Source organism: Trichosurus vulpecula, chromosome 1 (assembly GCF_011100635.1).
Source record: "Trichosurus vulpecula isolate mTriVul1 chromosome 1, mTriVul1.pri, whole genome shotgun sequence".
Lineage (NCBI taxonomy): Eukaryota > Metazoa > Chordata > Mammalia > Diprotodontia > Phalangeridae > Trichosurus > Trichosurus vulpecula.
This window is the reverse complement of record NC_050573.1, coordinates 11,918,227-11,937,463: the sequence shown is the minus strand read 5'-3', so window position 1 is coordinate 11,937,463 and position 19,237 is coordinate 11,918,227. Positions and strand designations below refer to the sequence as shown.

Here is a 19,237-nt window from a genome sequence, read left to right as displayed (position 1 = left end):
TGCGGGCCCAGGCTCAATCCATCCCACCATGTTCCACAAGCTGCTCTGCGTGGCCAAAAGATTCACTGCCTCATGGCCAAGCTTCGTCCCAGGGTTCAGCTGACCCTTACCAGAGGCAGGGTGCTACAGTACAAAGAGCCTGGAGTTGGAGTCTGAAGACATGGGTTCGAATTCTGATTCTGCCATTTAGTCTCTGCATGACCTGAGACAAATCCTAGGACTTCACTGGGCCTCAATTTCTTTATCTGTCTAATGAAGGGCTTGGGTGATCTCTTAAGAACCCCTGAAAATGTAGAATGCTGATCTCATATCCATGCCATGCCCTGGGCACAACTTCTACTGGCTGCCCATTGACCTGCCATCATCTGTCTCGATACTCGCTCTGCCCCCAGACATCGAGTACCCTGGCTTGTCAGACTTCTTCCTTGTCTCTGCACCTCCATGGATCCACATAGGCTGTCCCCTCTGCGTGGCACAGACTCAATCCTCCACTTCCACTGACAGAGTCTGGCTCTTCTTTCAAGGTCCAATTCTGGAGCCATTTCTCCATGAAACACCCACCAGCCCCAGCTCCTTGGCACTTACTAGAAGGCACTTACTTCCATCCCCTTCTTCTTTGTTTGAGCCCATGTCCCATCTACCTTATTAGACTATCATCTCCTGGAGGGCAAGCATTGCGGCATGTTTCAGGTCTACATCTTCATCACCAAACCCAGGGCCCTGAATGCAGGAGAAACTTGTTGATTCGAATTGGTGATGAATGCACTTAGCTAGCCTGACCTTCAGACCAGAGACCCTGCCCCTCACCAGCCCCACCTGAAGCTTGTTCCAGTGTGGTGGAACCTAACAGAAATCCCACAGCTCCAAAGAACGCAGGGCCAACTCCAGATCATGCTGAGACATCGGTGTAAGTGAAAGCCACCACTAAGTCAAAACCCACTTTCTCCCAGGGTCTCTGCAGGGCTTCAGATATATCCTGGGGATTCTTACCTATGCCCCCACCACCATATCCCACCCCACTTCCTTGTGGCCTTGTGGCCTCACCACCCTGGAAACTGCCAGGGACAGGACGGTACAACAGAAAGGACACTGGCCCTGGACTCAGAAGCTACTAGCAGGCCACAACTTCTCTATTTTATCATCTGTAGAATGAGGCCAACAGTATTTTAGCTCCCCACCTTCCAAAGCTTTGGAGGTGTGGGAGTATGACCTACTGTCACTCCTGAAGCCAAGGAAATGGGGGCCACCACATTGTCCCTGCCCCTGCTACTGCCCCAGCCTTGGCTTCCCCCCTGCATTCTCCACCACTACCAGCTGCCACTGCCAGCTGGGGGAGGGTCTCAATGTCCCCTTTGTCACTTTGAGCAATTTACCACAAGCACTGGCAGGATCATGAGCCACCCTGCTCCCTGCGGCCACACAGGAGCCACAGGCCTAAGGAGAAAAGGAAGACCACTGTTCGTGCTATGCCATAAGACAGATGGAAGGAGAGAGGAAGGAGATATGCCCAGGCTTTTAGCAGCCTCTGGCACCAGATTAACCTACCAGGGGCCAGAAACAGCCGCTCACGAGAACTATGATGGAGAAGCAGAATTCAGTGGTTGTCCAAGCTTAATAATGCCCTGGGCTAGGGGCTTCTTTCATCATTTCATCTTCAGGATGCCCATTATCATCAACCCTGCTCCCTATTAAATCAGGTTCCTTTTCCTCTGGCAAACAACCTGTCCTCTTCTGAGAGGCAAACTCTTTTGGCATGCTCTCTTTCCCACACTTTCATCCCTACCCAGCTCAGCCCCACTACCCAACTGTCTGAGCCTCTTCTCTCCTCAACACTAAGGATCTTCCTCTTGGATTTTCCCCCTTTAAATACTCATGGGAAGCCACACTTCCTTCTACCCCCAAACACTCTAGACCAGAAAGACTCTAGAATACTCTTCCCCTTGGTCCTCACTACCACTTCCAGATCTTCACTCCACCAAAGTGGGGCTCCTGCTCTACCAGTGGTGCCCAATCCATTCACTCACGTCAACCCTTCCATCTACTTTCTCAAGTATAGCAGCTGGCTCACAGTCTTCCTTTCTACCCCAACTGCTGCCCTCCACCCTTGGGGACTTCAGTATGTTGACAGTGATGTACCATGGGATACCCTGGCCTTGCAGTCTGTCAACATCACCTTCCACAACCTACAATGCCACCAAACCCAAGAGCTAGAAGGCCCTAGGAGGCCATCCAGTCAAACCTGTCCCAAAACAAGAATCCTCTCTATAGCCTGTCCAGTGGGGGACCATCAAGCCTTCACTTAAAGACTCACAGTGACCTCACAAGGTCACTAAGAGACTCACAGGACTCACAAGACTCACATGGTAACTGTGCTGCCTCCCTTGGCAGAGATTGGACTAATTGTTAAGAAGTTTTTCTTGACATCAAGCCTCTGCAACCTCAGCACACTGCTCCTGACTCTGCCCTCTGAGGGCAAGCAGAATAGTCTAGCCCAGGGCTAGGGAACCTGAGGCCTTGAGGCCGCATATGGCCCTCTAGGTCCTCAAGTGCAGCCCTTTGACTGAATCCAAGATGAGGAACTTGTGGCCTCGAGGCCAAACATTCCCCACCCCTGCTCTAACTCCTTCAAAATGGCAGCCTTTCACATACTTGAAGGCCTCTGTCATGGCCTGCAAGTCTTTTCTTCTCCAGGCAAAATACCCCCATTCCTTGAACACACGATCCTCATCATCATGAGACTGTTCTCCTCCCCTTCCCACTAACTGTACACAACTCTTTCTCTTATATGGATATGTAGCTGTAGTCATAAATGATACATTTCCAATAGTGCGCAGGGGTAAGGGGGGGTCATTCTCATCTTCCACCTGATGTCTGGGAGGTGACCCTGGGTTCCAGGAGTCACTGGTAGAAGAACATGAATTCTGATAGACCGTCCCAAGCTGGAAAGATTTCAGGGAAGGGTCACAGATAGGCCACCATGGGTCCATCCTTCAGGAATGGCCCGCTAGGTGCAGAGAAGCTCACCACCGAGGGGCTCATGCCGAGGGGCTCACCACAGCCCAGGAGCTTACCACCCAGGGGCTCACAGTCAAGGGGAGGGCTGCCAGCAATGACAGCCCAGAACAATGGAGGGGGAGCACCCTCACTACCTGAAGCCAGAGGCCACTCAAAGTATCAAAGGCAATAATTCCTGTTTCTCTATCACCCCATTTCAAAGGATTCTAGTTCTCCACCCCATCACACCTTGGGAGTCACCCTCCACTCCACACTCTCCCTGCCACACCCTGATATGCAATGGCCAAGCTACGACACACAACCAGTCCCAGCCCCCAAACAGCCCCTTTGGTCTCCCTGCCACAGGCCCCCTCCATCTCCACTCCATCCTCCACACCACCACCAGAGTAAGCCTCCTAAATGCAGAAGAATCATGTCACCCCTGCTCAACAGCTTTCGGGAGTTCCCAAGACTCACACAAGCTCCTCTGTTTGACACTTCAAGCTCTCCACAGCCAGGCTCTGCCCACCTTTCCAGTGCTTCCCCCACTCTGTGATCTGGCTCCACAATACAGCACTCCCATCTCCCACCTCTGGGCCTTTGCCCTGGCTGTCCCCATTCCAGAATCTGTTTTCCTGCAAACACCACTTTCTGCATGAAGAGCTGCCTGATTCCCCACCCCCGCCCCAACACCTTCTATTCATCTTGTATATAGTATGTATGTATTTAAGTGTATAGATGTCGTCTCCCCATTAGACTGTAAGCCCATCAAGGGCAAGAGCTGGTTCCCTCTTGTCTCTGTATCTCCAGCATTTGCTCAGTGCCTGGCACATAGTAAGGGCTTAATAAATGGTTATTGACTGACTGGCTGACTTGTGATGAGACTGGCTCTCAGAAACGCGCCTCCTACCGTCAGAAACACACCCCACAAGAACGTAGATCAGTCTAGTACATCCTTAATGTAACCAGGCTGTGGAAATGCATAAGTAGCATAGGAATGGAGGCCGCCAGCTCTGACCTGGGCCACCTCCTCTTTTCTCTCCATCTCTCACTCCTGGGGAGTTAATTATCATCTCAATGAATATGACTCCCAGATCTATTTATCCAGCCCTAGTCTCTTCCCTAGGCTTGAGTCCTAAATTAACAATTACCTATTGGACATTTCCAACTGGATGTCCCAAAGACATCTCCAACCCAACATGTCAAAGCAAAACTTGTTACCTTTCCCCCAGACCACATCACTCTTCCAAAGTTCCCTGTTTCTGTTGAGGGCACCGCAGTCCACCACTCAATGATGAACATTCTCCCACCTGGTCATAGCCTTCACATCCCTGGGACTCAGAACTCCTATAGATCACCATCCAAACCCCATTCCTTATCCCCTACCACCCAATTCCTCATTCCCATCCCCCTCGACCCTCCTACCCCAAAGTTTCAACCTAACTCCACTCAGCCCTTCTGCTGTGCCCTCTGGAATGCCTGTTCCATAGGCAACAAACTTCCCTTCATCCTAAATCTTCTCCTCTCCCACTCCTTTCATCTCCTAGCTCTTACTGAAACCTGCCTTGGTGACACAGCCTCCCTGGCCACCCTTCCCAGCAATGGCTGCCCCTTCACTAGTTCTCAGGTGTGCAGGTTAAGGCAGAATGGAGGAGGGCAGGGAGCTGGGATACTCCTTGCTCCCCATCGCCGCCTTTCCCAACTTCTCCCCCTACCTCCAGCCCTCAGGAACCTCTGTTCCTCTGAGGTTCATGCTATTCATATCTCCCACCCAATCAAAATCCTATAGACCCCTCCTCCATCCACCCCAGTCACTCCCCTTCCTTCCTCAGTGGTGCCCAATCCATTCACTCATGCCAACCCATCCATCTACTTTTTCAAGTATAGCAGCTGGCTCCTCCCCAGCTTCTACCCTCATTCTAGGAGACTTCAACATACATACTGATGCTTCCTCAAACTCTCTAACTATTCAGTTCCTCAGCCCACTCGTTCCACCCCACTTCAGCCACATACAAAGATGGTTAAACCCTTGATCTTGCCACAAATATACCACTTCCATGTTTAAGGATTCTAGAATCCCCCATATGACCATAATCTATTGCTTTACCCCTCCCTCTACCTTCCCTTACAAAACCCTACTCTTCCTCACACCACGACCTCCAATCCCTTGACCTCTCAATTCTCCCCCAGGCTATCTCCCCAGCATTAGCCACTTCTCCCCATCTTGACCCCCCTGGTGAACCAATTCCACTCTACTGTCCTCCTCTCTTGTATCCTTGGCCCCCTTGTTATTTCACTGACTACACCCAGCCAAGCATCAGCCTTGGGTCACTCCCACCATACCTACAAACTGTACTACTGAACAAAGGTGGAGAAAATCACACAACGGTTCTGACTGGGTCCACTACCAATTTATGTTATACAATGTCAACTGAGCCTTCATGCTCAGGCATTCCCCCTGTATGTCCCTTATCAACTAGCTATCCTACTCTCCAGCTAGGCTCTTCCGAGCCTTTTCAACCCTCCTCAAACCTCCAACGGCTCCCTGCCCTCCATGCAGCGGAGAACCTTGAGAACCTCAGATTTTACAGAAAAACTGAGGCCATTCACCAAGAACTCTCTCCTCTCCCCTTCTCCTCATCTCCCCATCTTTTCATCACTCAGGTGCCTTCTGCCCCTCTCTGCCCCTTCATCTGCCTCACATGATGAGGCGGCCTTCCTCCTTCCCAGGGCATTACCCGCTACCACTCAAGTGATCCATCCCATTTCGCCCCCTCCTCTGACAGACTTCCCCCTCTTTTGTCATCCCCACTCTTTCAATTGTTTTCAGCCTCTCCCTCTCTACTGAATCATTTCCTATTGCCCAGAATCCATCCGTGCCTCTCTCATCCTCAAAAAACCCTCACTGAATCCTTTCCCCACAGTGTCTATCAGGCCATTTCTCATCCAACCTTTGCAATTTAACTCCTCAAAAAGCACCCTCCCCCCCCACAACTGGTGCCTCCACTGTCTCTCCTCCTACTCTCTTCTTAGCCCCTGACAAGCTGGCTTCCAACCTGAGCATTCCACCAGCACTGCTCTCTCCAGAGGTACCAGTGATCTCCTAGTAGCCAATCCAGTGGCCTTTTCTCCAATCTCCTCCTCGACCTCTCTGCAGCCTTTGGCACTGTCCATCACCCTCTTCTCCTTAATACTGTCTTTTCTCTAGGTTTTTGGGACACCGCTCTCTCCTGGTTCTCCTCCCTCTGACCGCTCCTTCTCTGTCTCCTTTGCTGGATCCTCCTCCAGGTCACGCCCTCTAATCATAGGCATCTCTCAGGGTTCTGGCCTGGGCCCTCTTCTCTTCTCTGTCTCTGTACCACTTCACTGGGTGATCTCATAAGCTCCCACCTCTATCCTGATGGTTCTCAAATATGCTTTTCCTGCCCCAAAATCTCTTGCGGACTTACAGTCTCACATCTCCAACTGCCTTCCATACATCTTGACATGAATGTCTAGTAAACAAGTTGAACTCCTTTTTCAAACCTAAACATCATTATCTCAGCCCTCTTCCCTATTACAGAGGAAGGTGCTGTCATCCTCCCAGCCCCTCAGGCTCACACCCTGGACTCCTCACTCTCTCTCACCCCCACAGCCAAGCTGATGCCAAGGCCTAACGATTTCACTTTTGCAACATCTCCAATGCACCCTTTCCTCTCCTCCGACCCTGCTCCCACTCTAGTACAAACCCGCATCCTCACACCTGGACTGCTTCAGGAGCCCCTGGGCAGAGGGAGTAGGTAGGGGGACCTGCCTGCCTCACGTATCCCCACTGCAGACCATCCTGCCTCCATTCAGCCCCTACAGGGATTTTCCTAAAGCTCAGGTCTGATCATATCTCTACCAGCACCCTGACCGCCCAACCCCATTAAGTCGGGTACTTTCCTATGGTCTCCAGAATCTAATATGAAATTCTCTGTTTGGCATTCAAAGCCTTTTCTCCCCTAGATCCCTCCCATCTTTCCAATCTCCTTACACCTTACTCCCCAAGTACTCCTCATACTCTTCAATCCACCAACCCTGGCCTCCTGGCTGTCCCACGCTCAGTTCCGGGCATTTTCTCTGGCATCCCCCATGTCTGGAAGGCTCTGCCTTCTCTGCTCCAACTACTGACCTCCCTGGCTTCCTTTAGGTTGCAACTAAAATCTCAGCCTCTGCAGGAAGCCATCGCCAGCCTCCTTTAACGGCAGGGCCTTCCCTCTGTTAATTATTTCCCATTTATCCCGTACAGAGCTTGCTTTGTACATATTTGTTTGCGCGTTGTCTCTCCCGTTCAATTGTAAGCTCCTTGTGGGCAAGGACTGGGTTTTGCCTCTTTTCCTATTCTCAGCACTTGGCACAATGCCTGGCACATATAGTGGTTTAATTAAATGTTTATTGCTTACCTGATTGATCCCTGACTCAATCAAATCTTATGGTCCCCTCTAACTTCTCTACTAGGCACCACTTAGCCCACCCCACCTTTCCAGCGCTTAGCCTAGTGACTGGCATATAATAGGAGAGATTCAGACAAGGCCCTTGCCAGCTCTGACATTCTAGGATTTTCTGACCATGGTCAGCTGATGGTCATCACACAGTTGGCAACAAAAGGAGTGATCCCAGCTCTAGAGAGCTCAATGGTTTGCAAAGCTCTTTCCTCACAACAGCTCTGGGTGAGAGGTCAAGGATGTTCTCCAGCAGCCCCTGAGGCCTCATGAGTGGGATTAAAGGGCTCCCAGCCCCCAATCCTGCTCTCCCACCTCAGTGCACCGAGGACACCTACCCTAAGCCAGGAGGGAGACGCTCAGGGACCATGCTTCCTGCTATCGTCTGCAAAGATGCAAGGGGAGGCCTGCAAGGCCCCGACAGCACCCTCCCAAAGAATGCTCCGAAAGCGATTCAGAGGCAGGAATGGACAAGATGGGGGGCAAGTGAAGGAGAGTCAGGAGGGGCCTCTCCAGAAGTGGCAAAGCCTAAACACCACAGACTGCTCTCTGCAAAGCTAGGCCTGAGGAAGAGAGTGGATATTTCAGGGAGGAATAGAGTAAGACTTAGTCCCTACCCTGGATAAAATGAGGTATTGGGGCATTGACTAGAGAAAGCACCAGCTGGGAACAGATATGAGTTTTACATAAGACCCAGTCCCTGCCCTCCTCTACCAAGCGGCCCCTGACCTTGGCTGCTACCAAGGAGAGGCAGACACTGGCAAGCAACGAGGGAGAGGCTGGGTAGTGTGGGCAACAGGAGCAGGTTCAGAGGAGCAAGTGTCCACACCCCCCCCAACCAAGGGCAGCAGACTAAGGCACCCTCTGGCCGCCCCCTCACCCAGGGGGCTGGGGATCCCAGCTTCTGCTCCCAACATGGATCTCCAAACAGGGCACCTCAGCTCCAGGCCAGGCACCTCAGCTCCAGGCCAGGCACCCCTCAGCCAGCTGCCCTGCCCAAACCACAGAAGCTGCCCACCATCATTAGTGCACAGCGACAGCTCCCACCTCTTCTCTAGCCAAAATGACCACCGCTCTCACAAGACCTCATCTTAATGAGAAAAGAGCCCAATGGCAGCCAGCTCATGTCCTCTCCAACTCTAACACCCCTTGGCCTGACCACCATCCTCTCCTTTTACTCTAGTCTGCGATAAAGATGAAGTCCATCTACTCACTAAGGCCAATAACCAGGTACCCTGGCTCTCAACCTTGGGCCAGCCTCAGCCTCTCGCTCTCCCCCTTCAGATTTAATCCACTGCCAAATCCTGTTTCCCCATTTCTGCCGTCCATCTATCCCTCCACTCAAAGAGCCAGGCCCTCGTCACCTCTCACCTGGACCACTGAGTCACCCGTGATGATTCCTGAGCCTAGGCCTGACCATGTCAGTCCCTGCCACCCCCACTGAGGCTTCTTCCCACCTCAGTCTGCCACTTCTGGCTCTTCACACCAGGGCCCATTCTTACCTTTCCAGTTTTCTCCTATTTTACTCCCTTCTAGGACGCAGGCACACCGCACTACCTGTTACTCCATGTCTCACCTCCCAGACTTTGTACTGGCAGTCCCCCCTGCATGGGAGACTCCCCCTCCTTACCTCTGCTGCCTCTTAAGTTTCCCTGGCTTCCTACCCTTGAATTTAAAAAAAAAAAAGCCTCCCAGAGTATTAGAAATCCATAGCACCACTTTTATTGGAGGTAAATTTTTTTGCAGTCTTCTGGGCAAGAGCAGCCAGGAGGCCGGGATCTCTGGATTAAGGTATAAGAAGTCTGGAAAGGGAGGAGGGGCCAGGTTAGGAAGGGCTTTGAATGCCAACCAGAGCATTTTGTATTTAATCCTGGAGGTGATAGGGAGCCATGGGAGTTACTGAGGGGGGCAGAGGACAGACAGGGAGACACAGTCAGATCTGCATTGTAGGAAAATCACTTTAGTAACTGGTTGGGTGACTAGAGCAAGGAGGGACATAAGGCCAGCAAACCCCCTATCTATGGCCACAGTCCAGAGGTGAGCCGATGAAGACCCACACCAGGGAGGCAGCAGCGTCGGAGAGAAGGGGGCGGATTCAAGAGATTCTGCACAGGTGACATTGATGGGCCTTGGCACCAGCTTGGATTTTGGGGAGGTAAGATGGTGAGGAGTCCAGGATGACCCCTAGGGCATGAGTCTGGGGGACTGGGAAGAGAGTGGGAGCCTCCACAGTAACAGGGAAATTCAGCCAAAGAAAGGGTTTGGGGGGAAGATGAGGTCATGTTTCCCCTGGACAGGGGACTGCCCTTCTCGAGTGTCCTCTCAGGCCTCCTACACCATCTCCACAGCCACAAAATGGGGATGATGATGACCAGGGTTGTTGGGAGGATTACGTGAGATGTTTACACAGCGCTTAACATGGGGCCTGGCAAACATGATCTCATCTTACTCCTACAGCCACCCTGGGAAGTAGGCGCTATCGTTACACGGAGGCAGATGGTGGCTAAGTGGCTTGCCCAGGGTCACCCAGCTAGGAAGTGTCTGAGGCTGGATCTAATCTCCAAGCCCAGCACTCTGTGCCCTGGGGCGCCTGATGGCTGCCTCTGAGGATCCAGAGTTCTTAGCTGGCTTCCACTCAGGTGCTGCCTCCTGTAGGAAGCTGTTTGGGCTCTCCCCTCCTCCAGTGATCTTGCATTTCCTTATGTCTGTACACACGGAAAAGCTGCTGGATGGCATCCGGGCACTGAGGTGGCAGGAAGGCCAGGGTGCTGAGTCTGAACCCTGCCTCGCACACCAAGCACTGAGTGACCCTGGGCAAGTCACTCCCATCTGTAAAATGAGGATCCTCAGGGTGGATGTAACGACTGAATAGGAACCCCCGCCCCCCACCGTTGGTCACCCACAGGAAGGCAGCAAGCTCTTAACACAGCTGGGTCCATCCAGCTGGAGCAGAGGGACTCAGAAGTGGCCTCGGGGGCCCTGGGCTGGCTGTGGGGACCTCTCCGAGCCCTACGTTCCTTCTCTACAAAATGAGCTTCTGATCTTTGCAGTCCCAAGTTCAAGGGCAGCTCGGAGAAACGAGGAGAAATAGCAGCTGCGGTCAGAAGTATAAGAAGGTCAAGGTCATGGCGAGATCTGTCAGCTTGGGCAGCTTACAGTTTTTCTTGGAGGTGGGGGTGGGGTTTGGCTGGTTTTTAGCGCCACCCATCCATCTTTGCCCTTTGCCCTTTGCCCTTCCCATGAGCTCTCCGGGAATCACCGCGGTCTGCCTGAAGAAGTTAACTCACTGCATCGGGTCTTAGAGTGCGAGCAGGCAAGCTTTATCAAGTTACCAAACATTGATTAAACACCTACTGTATGCCAAGCCCTATGAATGGGCCCTCTCTTTAGCCGACTCTCCAGGAACCACATCAACCTGTCTGAAGGGGTTAACTCACTGCATCAGGTCTTAGAGGACACGCAGGCCAAGCATCACTGAGTTACCAAACATTTATTAAATGCCTACTGTGTACCAGGCCCTGCCCACAAGAGGCTCCCATTCTAATTGAGGGCAGAAGGAGGGGCACAATATGCATACAAATAAGTATAAAACCAGGGAGGAATGTGATCCTTGCAAAGTGTCAGACACCACAGAAAGGAGGCATCTCCCTCACCTGCAGCATCTCCAAGTCAAGGAGGACTCCCTAGAGGAGGCCCCCCGCAGAGTTCAGCCTCGAAGGCAGGAAGGAGGAGCGCAGGAGCCAATGGGAACCACAGGCAGCGAGACTCAGACTCAGTCTCTCCCGTTAACACCTGCTTACGTAAAAGGCCAGGGGGAAGTTCAGAAGTGACAGAAGCTGCTCCAAGCCGGGGCTTCCTTGTCAAGATCACCCAAAGCAACAAAACAAGGCAGTCCTACCTTGGGGCACCTGGGCCACGCTCCTGTAGGCCTTGTGCATGAATGTGCGGCACAACAACACGGGGTCGTCCAGGATCTGGGACAGCTCGAGGATGACACGATGCTTCAGAAAGCCTTCTCTAGAGAAACAGAGAGCCCGGCTTGAGGACGAGGACGGGGACGCCACGAAGTGCCCAAGCCCTGCTACAACCAAGTGACTACAAGGCCACAACAGCCCCCTTCCCAGAGAGGCCTCCCGATACGGCCATCCCCTCACATGAGACCCTGGAGACGGCGGGGACACACCAGAGCAACAGACACACGTGTGCTCATGCACATGGGCAGAGAGGAGAGGGGAGGGGAGGGGAGGGGAGGAGAGAGGGAAGGGAGGAGAGGGGAGGGGAGAGGAGGGGAGGGGAGGGGAGAGGAGGGGAGAGGAGGGGAGGAAGGGAGAGGAGGGGAGGGGAGGGGGAAGAGGGGAGGGGAGGAGAGGGGAGAGGAGAGTGAAGACGAGGGGAGGGGAAGGGAGGAGAGGGGAGGGGAAGGGGGAGGGGAGGGGAGGAAGAGGGGAGAGGAGGAGAGAGGGAGGGGAGGGGAGGGGAAGGGAGGAGAGGGAAGGGGAGGAGAGGGGAGAGGAGAGGAAAGATGAAGGGAGGAGAGGGGAGGGGAAGGGGGAGGGGAAGGGAGGGGAGAGGAGGGGAGAGGAGGGGAGAGGAGGGGAGAGGAGGGGAGAGGAGGGATTCATCCACAACCAAAATCTTCCTCTGACACTTCCCTATGCTATAACAGTGGAGGGCTATGCCTTGTATGTGTAGGTACCAGAAGCCCTGGTGGGAATCACCCCAATGATGTCTGCCCTTCCAGAATGAGCCAGCTCCATTTGGAAAGGCTCATTACCGGCTGCCCACTAGGTGATGCGTTTGGCCATGACAACCCAAGAAACAAAGAAAGACGCAGCATGTTCCCCCCTCCCCCCACAGGGTCCCACCCCACCTGGGCAGCCGCAGGGATAGACTTGCAAAAAAGGAGGCAGAGAATGGGAAGAGTGACAGTTTGGGGCCATCAATAACACCGATTGTGTCGAGGCTGCAAAGAGGACAGACAGGGGCTGAGAAAGGTTGCCAGGGCTCATCACTAACACACTGGTGGTAACTTTGGAGAGAGCGGTTTCAGCTGAATGACGATGTCAGAAGCCAGACTGAAGAGAATTGGAAGAGGGAGAGAAAAGGAGGTGGAGGCACCTATCACAGGCAGCCTTCTCAAGTCTGCCACAAAAAGGAGCAAAGATGTGGGGCCAGAGGCAGCAGAAATGGATGCATCAGGTGGGGCATTGTTCAGGATGAGCAAGACATGGACGTGTTTTAGGCAAGAGGGGAGATACCAGCAGACAGGGAGAGATTAAAGATAAGGGGAAGGTGTGGAGGAGAGAGGAAGCAATCTGCTGGAGAAGGCAGGATGGAAGGAGATCACGTGTGTGTGTCTGTTTGCCTTGGCAAGGAAAGGGAGGGAGGGAGGGAAGGGAGGAGGAAAAGAGGAAAGGAGGAGGAAGGAGAGTGACAGAGAGGGAGAGAATGAGACAGAGATAGAGACAGACACAGAGAGGGAGACAGAGACAGAGTTCAGTTATACACAGAACACACATACTCGTCCAGGGAAGTGCTGTCATTTGTAAAAAGCCTCGGCCTTTTCTGCCATAACCTCTGCCCAGCCCACCATCCTCTTGCCCGTCTGAATGATTCCTTTTGCCCCAGAGTCCTGGGGATGCTCTTGATAATCCCTTAGCATCCAGTTTCTGACCATTCCCATTTTCTCCTCTCAATGAGTCTGGCAGAGTGAATGCTCACAAGGGTTGGGGAAAGGAGGTGCTGAGAGCTGGCACCGAGCCCATCAGTCTGGCATCCTTTTCCCATCGGCGTGCCCCTAGGAGAGCCTTCCAGCATGCCAGGTGGGCTGCTACTGGACTGCAGTGGCTTCTGGTTCCTGCTGCTGCCACAGGGGCCCAGGGCTCTGTCTGCCAATGTTCAGAGCCCCTCAAGGAGGAGCCAAGAGCATGCTAAGAGACCCACAGAGTGGAGATTAGCCCACAGGGGCAAGATTGAGAGCTGAGAAAAACTCCATCAGATGGTAAGCAGGGAAGAGAGCTCTCACCCCCACACCGGCATATTCCCAGACTGCAGATGCTCTCAGACACCCCTGGCCTTCCCTTCAGCCTTTCTCCAAGCAGCAGGAGCAGAAGCAGCTTAGGGAGACAGGATCAGAAGGCCCAGGTGTGAGCTTCAGGCTTTCTTGTCCTCTGTGTGAGGTTGGCTGGGCTCAGAGGCAGGTGGAGGGCCTGGGCTCTGGGAATGTGAGGGGTGGGAGTGGGAACCTTGGGCTTCCTAGGTTGGGTGTTAGAGTCCAATCCCGTATCACCCCCGGGTCCAATTCTAAAGCCAGCCATTGTGGCCTTTCAAATGCCCGGCTGCCCCGCAAGAAGATGCCACATGTAGTCCTCAAGCACCATCCAGCCCAGGTCTTTACAGGCTGAGTGCCCTCTGGTGACTAGAAGGGAGACTGCAGCCTCCGCCAAAGAACTGAGCTGTGGCCACTGGCCTACAGGAGAGAGTCCCACCGAGTGGGCATCTCGGATCTCATGCCTGCACAGCTCAAAGGGGCACACACAGGCCACGAGGGGTCACACTGCTTCAGTCCTTCTCCCACAAGCTGTCTGGCCACAGCCCCTGCTCTGGCCTGCCATCTGCCCCCAATAACTGGAGTGCCTCCACCTGGAAGGCTCCAGGTAAGAAGCTTCACTGAAGCTTTCTAGCAAGGTGCTGCCCCCCTGCCAATTGGGAACCAATCAAATTCACCTGAGCAGGAGCCCACATTTGCCTCCAAGACCACTGAGCAGCCCTGAAACATGGAGTGAATATGGCCCCACAATGACCAAAGAGAGTCGATGGGCCTTGTGGCCTCCCTCCTCTTGCAATGGCCTGGCATCACTGGCCCCAGGCTCTCTGGGAGGAGCCTTGGGGGTCTCCTTTCCCGGACCTTCCCTGCCTATTCTGAAGGCATCAGTCCTGGCCTCAGTGGGGAATGGGCTGGGCTGGGGGAAATACCCTAGAATCCTTCCTTTGTGGTCCTTCGGGCTCCCTTAAGAGCATATGCAGCCTCTCCATAAACATACCAAATCGATGGCTCTACTGATTTCAGCAGAGACCAGCTCATCCAATTTTTGTATGATGCCCCTTTAAATCTCAGCAACAGAACCCAAGAGGAAGTTCCAATCAAATTTATTTTTTTAATGATCTGGAGGAAGAGCACAGCAAATATAATTCAATTCAAGAGACAACGATTGAATGCCTCATCTGTACAAGGCACTATGGGAAGCATTAAGCTCTCACAAGCAACAAAAGGCCATGCCAATGAAAATCCACCGAGGAAGCCATCTCTCCGAAAGTCTCCTCCCTCTTGTCTGGCCTGTCCTTTCCCCCAGACACCACCACTAGCTCAGGCACCCTGCAAGGTGCTGGGGAGATAAGAGGAAAACAAAGGGGCAGCTCCTGAAGGAACTGGCATCCTCATGTATGTATGTCAATACATAAAAAGTAAATATAAATAAAAGTAAATAATTTCCAAGTGGTGGTGGAGGGAGAATCAGGAAAGGCCTCATGTAGAAGGGGTACTTTGGCTGGGTTCTCAAGAGCAAAGATGAGAAAGGGGTAGACAGGCAGAGGACAGAAGGAGAGGAGACAGAAGATCACCGTGTTTGTGGAACAGCAAGGTGCCAGTTGAGCCAGGCTGAAGAGGTCCTGAAGAAGAGAAGCTCAAAAGACACACAGGGAGGGAGACAAGCCACCCTGTGCCAAGCCGGGAGATTGTATTGATCCTAGAGACGACAGGGAGCTGCGGGGCTTTGCTAAGCCAGGTGAGTACTACGATGTGGTCAATATATCGACCAACAAACATTTATCTCATACCTTGTGCCAGCCACCATGTCAGGCAGTGGAGATACAAAGACTGGGTGGAGCTGGGTGGCACAGTGGGCAGAGTCCGAAAGAACCAGGGTCGAATCTGACCTTTGATACTCTCTATCCATGGGATTCTCACAAGTCACTTAACCTCTTCCACTCTCAGTTTCTTTGTCTGTAAAATGGGGATGATAATAATAGCACCTACCTTACAGGAAGGAAGGAAGGAAGGAAGAAAGGAAGGAAGGAAGGAAGGAAGGAAGGAAGGAAGGAAGGAAGGAAGGAAGGAAGGAAGGAAGGAAGGAAGGAGGGAGGGAGGGAGGAAGGAAGGGAGGAAGGAAGGGAGGGAGGGAGGAGGAAAGAACAAAGGGAGAGAGAGGGGGAAAAGGAAGGAAGGGAGGGATGAAAGAAAGGAGGGAGGCAGGGAGGAAGGCAGGAAGAAAGAGAGGGAAGGAGGGAGGGAGGGAGAAAGCAAGGAAGGAAGGAAGAGAGGAAGGAAATAGAGGGAAGGAAGGAAGAAAATGTTCATTAAGCACCTAGTGTGTGCCAATATCAAGCTAAGTGCTTTACAAACATTGTCTTATTTTACCCTTAAATTCAGGGATTAAATGAGATAATATTTCTAAAATGCTTTGCAAACCTCAGAGAGCTATCTAACTGCTAACTCTCGTCATCATTATATTATAAAGGACAAACATGGAAGAAGCTCATGTTGTAACCACATGTAGCTACAGCGCTGTGAAGGCACCGGACCACTACCAGGGAAGGGCCTCCCAGGAGGTGAGTTTTAAAGCAAACAAGGGATTCCAAAAGATCAAGGTGAGAAAGGATTTCCTTCTAAGTAGGAGGAATAGCCAGAGGAAGGTGCCCAGCTGGAATAAGCACTTATTAAGTGCCTACTGTTTACCAGGCACTGCGTTAAGTGCTATGTAAACAGGATCTTATTTGATCCTCCCAACAACCCTGGTCCTCATTATCCCAATTTTGTGGCCCAGGTAACTGAGGAAGACAGAGGCCAGGGGCCTTGCCCAGGGTCACATGGCTGGTTAGTGTCTGAGCTGAATTAGAAATAATGAGGGGGATGGTTTCAGAAAAACCTGGAAAGATTTGTATGAAATGATGCAAAGTGAGGTGAGCAGAACCAGGAGAACAATGTATACAGCAACAGCAGTATCGTAAAGAGACTTAATAACTCTGATCAACACAATGGCCAACTGCAAATCCAAAGGATTCATGATTAAACATACTATCCACCTCCAGCTGCCCGACTTAGAGTGCAGATCGAAACACATTTTCTTTTCCCTTTCTTCCTCTCTCTCTCTCTCTCTCTCTCTCTCTCTCTCTCTCTCTCTCTCTCTCTCTCTCTTTCTTTTTTGGACATGGCTAATGTAGGAGTTTGTTTCAAGTGACTATACATATTTGTAATGAGTTTTGTCTTTCTTGCCTTGTAAATGGGGGGGGGGAAGGAGAGAATTCAGCACTGAAAATAAAATAAAATTGAATTTAAAAAAACCAAACCATATTGAGGCATCCCTGGAGACTTGGTTGACTCAGGGAACTAAGAGCTCGGACCGTACTCGGGCGCTTCATTGCCATGAGGCACTGGCCATGAAGGGGGGAAGGTAGAGAGGAGGTCAGACTGGAGGAGCATGATGGGTAATGCAGGCAAAAGAGTGTTGCTCAGATGAATCAACTCAAGATGTCTTCAGTGTCTATCCCTGTTGAATATCCTTGTTCTGCTATGGCTAAGCTAATATCTTTTTGTTAACTGTTGCACAAGTTGCGTGTCTCCGTCTATTCTGACAGCGAGCCGAAACTCCTAGGCCCAGCCCAGGACAGGCTGCCTTGATGGAAGTCTCCAAGCAAAGGCCAGACCACCACTTGTTGGCCATAGCACAGTGGGGATCCCTTTCATGTACTGCTTGGGCTGGATGGTATCAGAGGTCCCTTCCAACACTCAAATTCTGTGATCTCACTTGAGCTTTATAAGGCCCTGTGCAGTAGGTATTATGAGGATTATTATCCTTCATTTTCAGAGGAGGAAATTGGAGTCTTAGAAAAATTAAGCGACTTAACTATGATTCTACAGATAGTAAGCATCAGATGGGCAACTCAGAACTAGGCTTCACCTGTCTCCTGGTCCAGTGTTCTCTCCCCTCTATCACAATGCTACTGTGACAGGCCTTAGGGACCTGGTGCACAGTCAGAATGACCTGAGAGCTCACCTCCACCTGAGAACAGGTAGGAGAAAAATGGGGGAACTAGTGACAGACTCTGAGGTGGTCTTTGGAATGTCTTACACACATACAGATGCATAAACACACATACACACACATATACACAGACACATAAACACATACACACACATATACACACATATGAACAGATATATAAACACATGTACACACATACACATATACACAGACACATAAACACACATATACATACACATATACACTGACACATAAACACACATACACACATACACACAGACATGTAAACACACATATACACAGACACATAAACACACATACACATATACACGAACACATAAACACACATATACACAGACACATAAACACACAGACACATAAACATACATACACATATACACAGACACATAAACACACATACACACATGTGCACAGACACATAAACACACATACACACATATGCACAGACATAAACACACATACACAGAGATACATAAACACAGAGACACACACATACACACAAACACATAAACACGCATACACACATATACACAGACATACAAACACACATACACACAGACACATAAACACGCATATACACATGTGCACAGACACATAAACACACATGCGCACATATGCGCAGACATATAAATACGCATACACACATATACACAGACACATAAACATGCATACACACATATACACAGACACATAAACACGCATACACACATAAACACGCATACACACATATACACAGACACATAAACACACATATACACAGACACATAAACACACATACACATATACACAAACACATAAACACACATATACACAGACACATAAACACACAGACACATAAACATACATACACACATATACACAGACACATAAACACACATACACACATGTGCACAGACATATAAACACACATAGACACACAAACACATACATGGACACATATGTACACATGCTTGCATGCATGCATGCATATATACACAGACACATGTGTCCCTCATCACCAAGCCGAATGTGAGCCTTCTCTAAGCTACCTAGGAGATCGCTCAGGTCTGTACAGGGCACCCGCCCTTTCATACAGGCTTTACATGAGAATGATTGTCAATGCGATAAGTAAGTGAACATGTCTCATTCTGTCCCTGTTCTCACCATGCTCTTCCTGGTGTTACTGACTTTACTCATAAGCCTTGGGAGCCTTTATCTTTTCAGCTCAGGAATTCAGTTCAGTTCACATTAAATGAAAAGCACTTCCTCAACACCTTTAAAGAGACAATGTATGAAGCCAGGCCTTGAAGGGTCCTTTGAGCCCTAACTCTGTCCTGAGGCAGACTTACAAGCGACAGAAATGGGTCCCTGAACTCAAGGAAGATGGCAGCTAATGCTGGAGGTTGAAGAATGTACATTAAAACAATGACAATACCACACATTTAGCCAAGTGTGAACAAAAGAGGACGAGAAATGGAGAGAAGAAAAAGGAAACGAGCAGAGTAAAGAAGCACAGGCCCAACAGGTTCAGCCCCTCCATTGCTACCGACCTCGGGCAAGTGGCTTCACCTCTCTACTCTCTCGGCCATAACTGCTTATCTGTGGAATAATGGTGTGGCCTAGATCAGAGGCACCAACACTCCAAACTGCAGCCCGAACCAGCTCAAAATGCAATTAGGAAATATTTAACAAAATAAATAAAAATAGAGTAAAACATCAATGACGGGACATTTTCAAACA

At 51.0% G+C, this 19,237-nt stretch overlaps 1 protein-coding gene across 1 annotated transcript in view; it reads right to left on the bottom strand.

Moving 5' to 3' along the window:
• RSPH14 (radial spoke head 14 homolog) overlaps window positions 1-19,237 on the bottom strand; it is a 184,565-nt gene that overhangs the window by 152,777 nt on the left and 12,551 nt on the right. Inside the window, exon 3 of the mRNA XM_036741025.1 lies at window positions 11,356-11,474. Within this exon, the coding sequence (XP_036596920.1) occupies window positions 11,356-11,474 (119 nt within the window). The remainder of the gene's footprint in view (window positions 1-11,355; window positions 11,475-19,237) is intronic.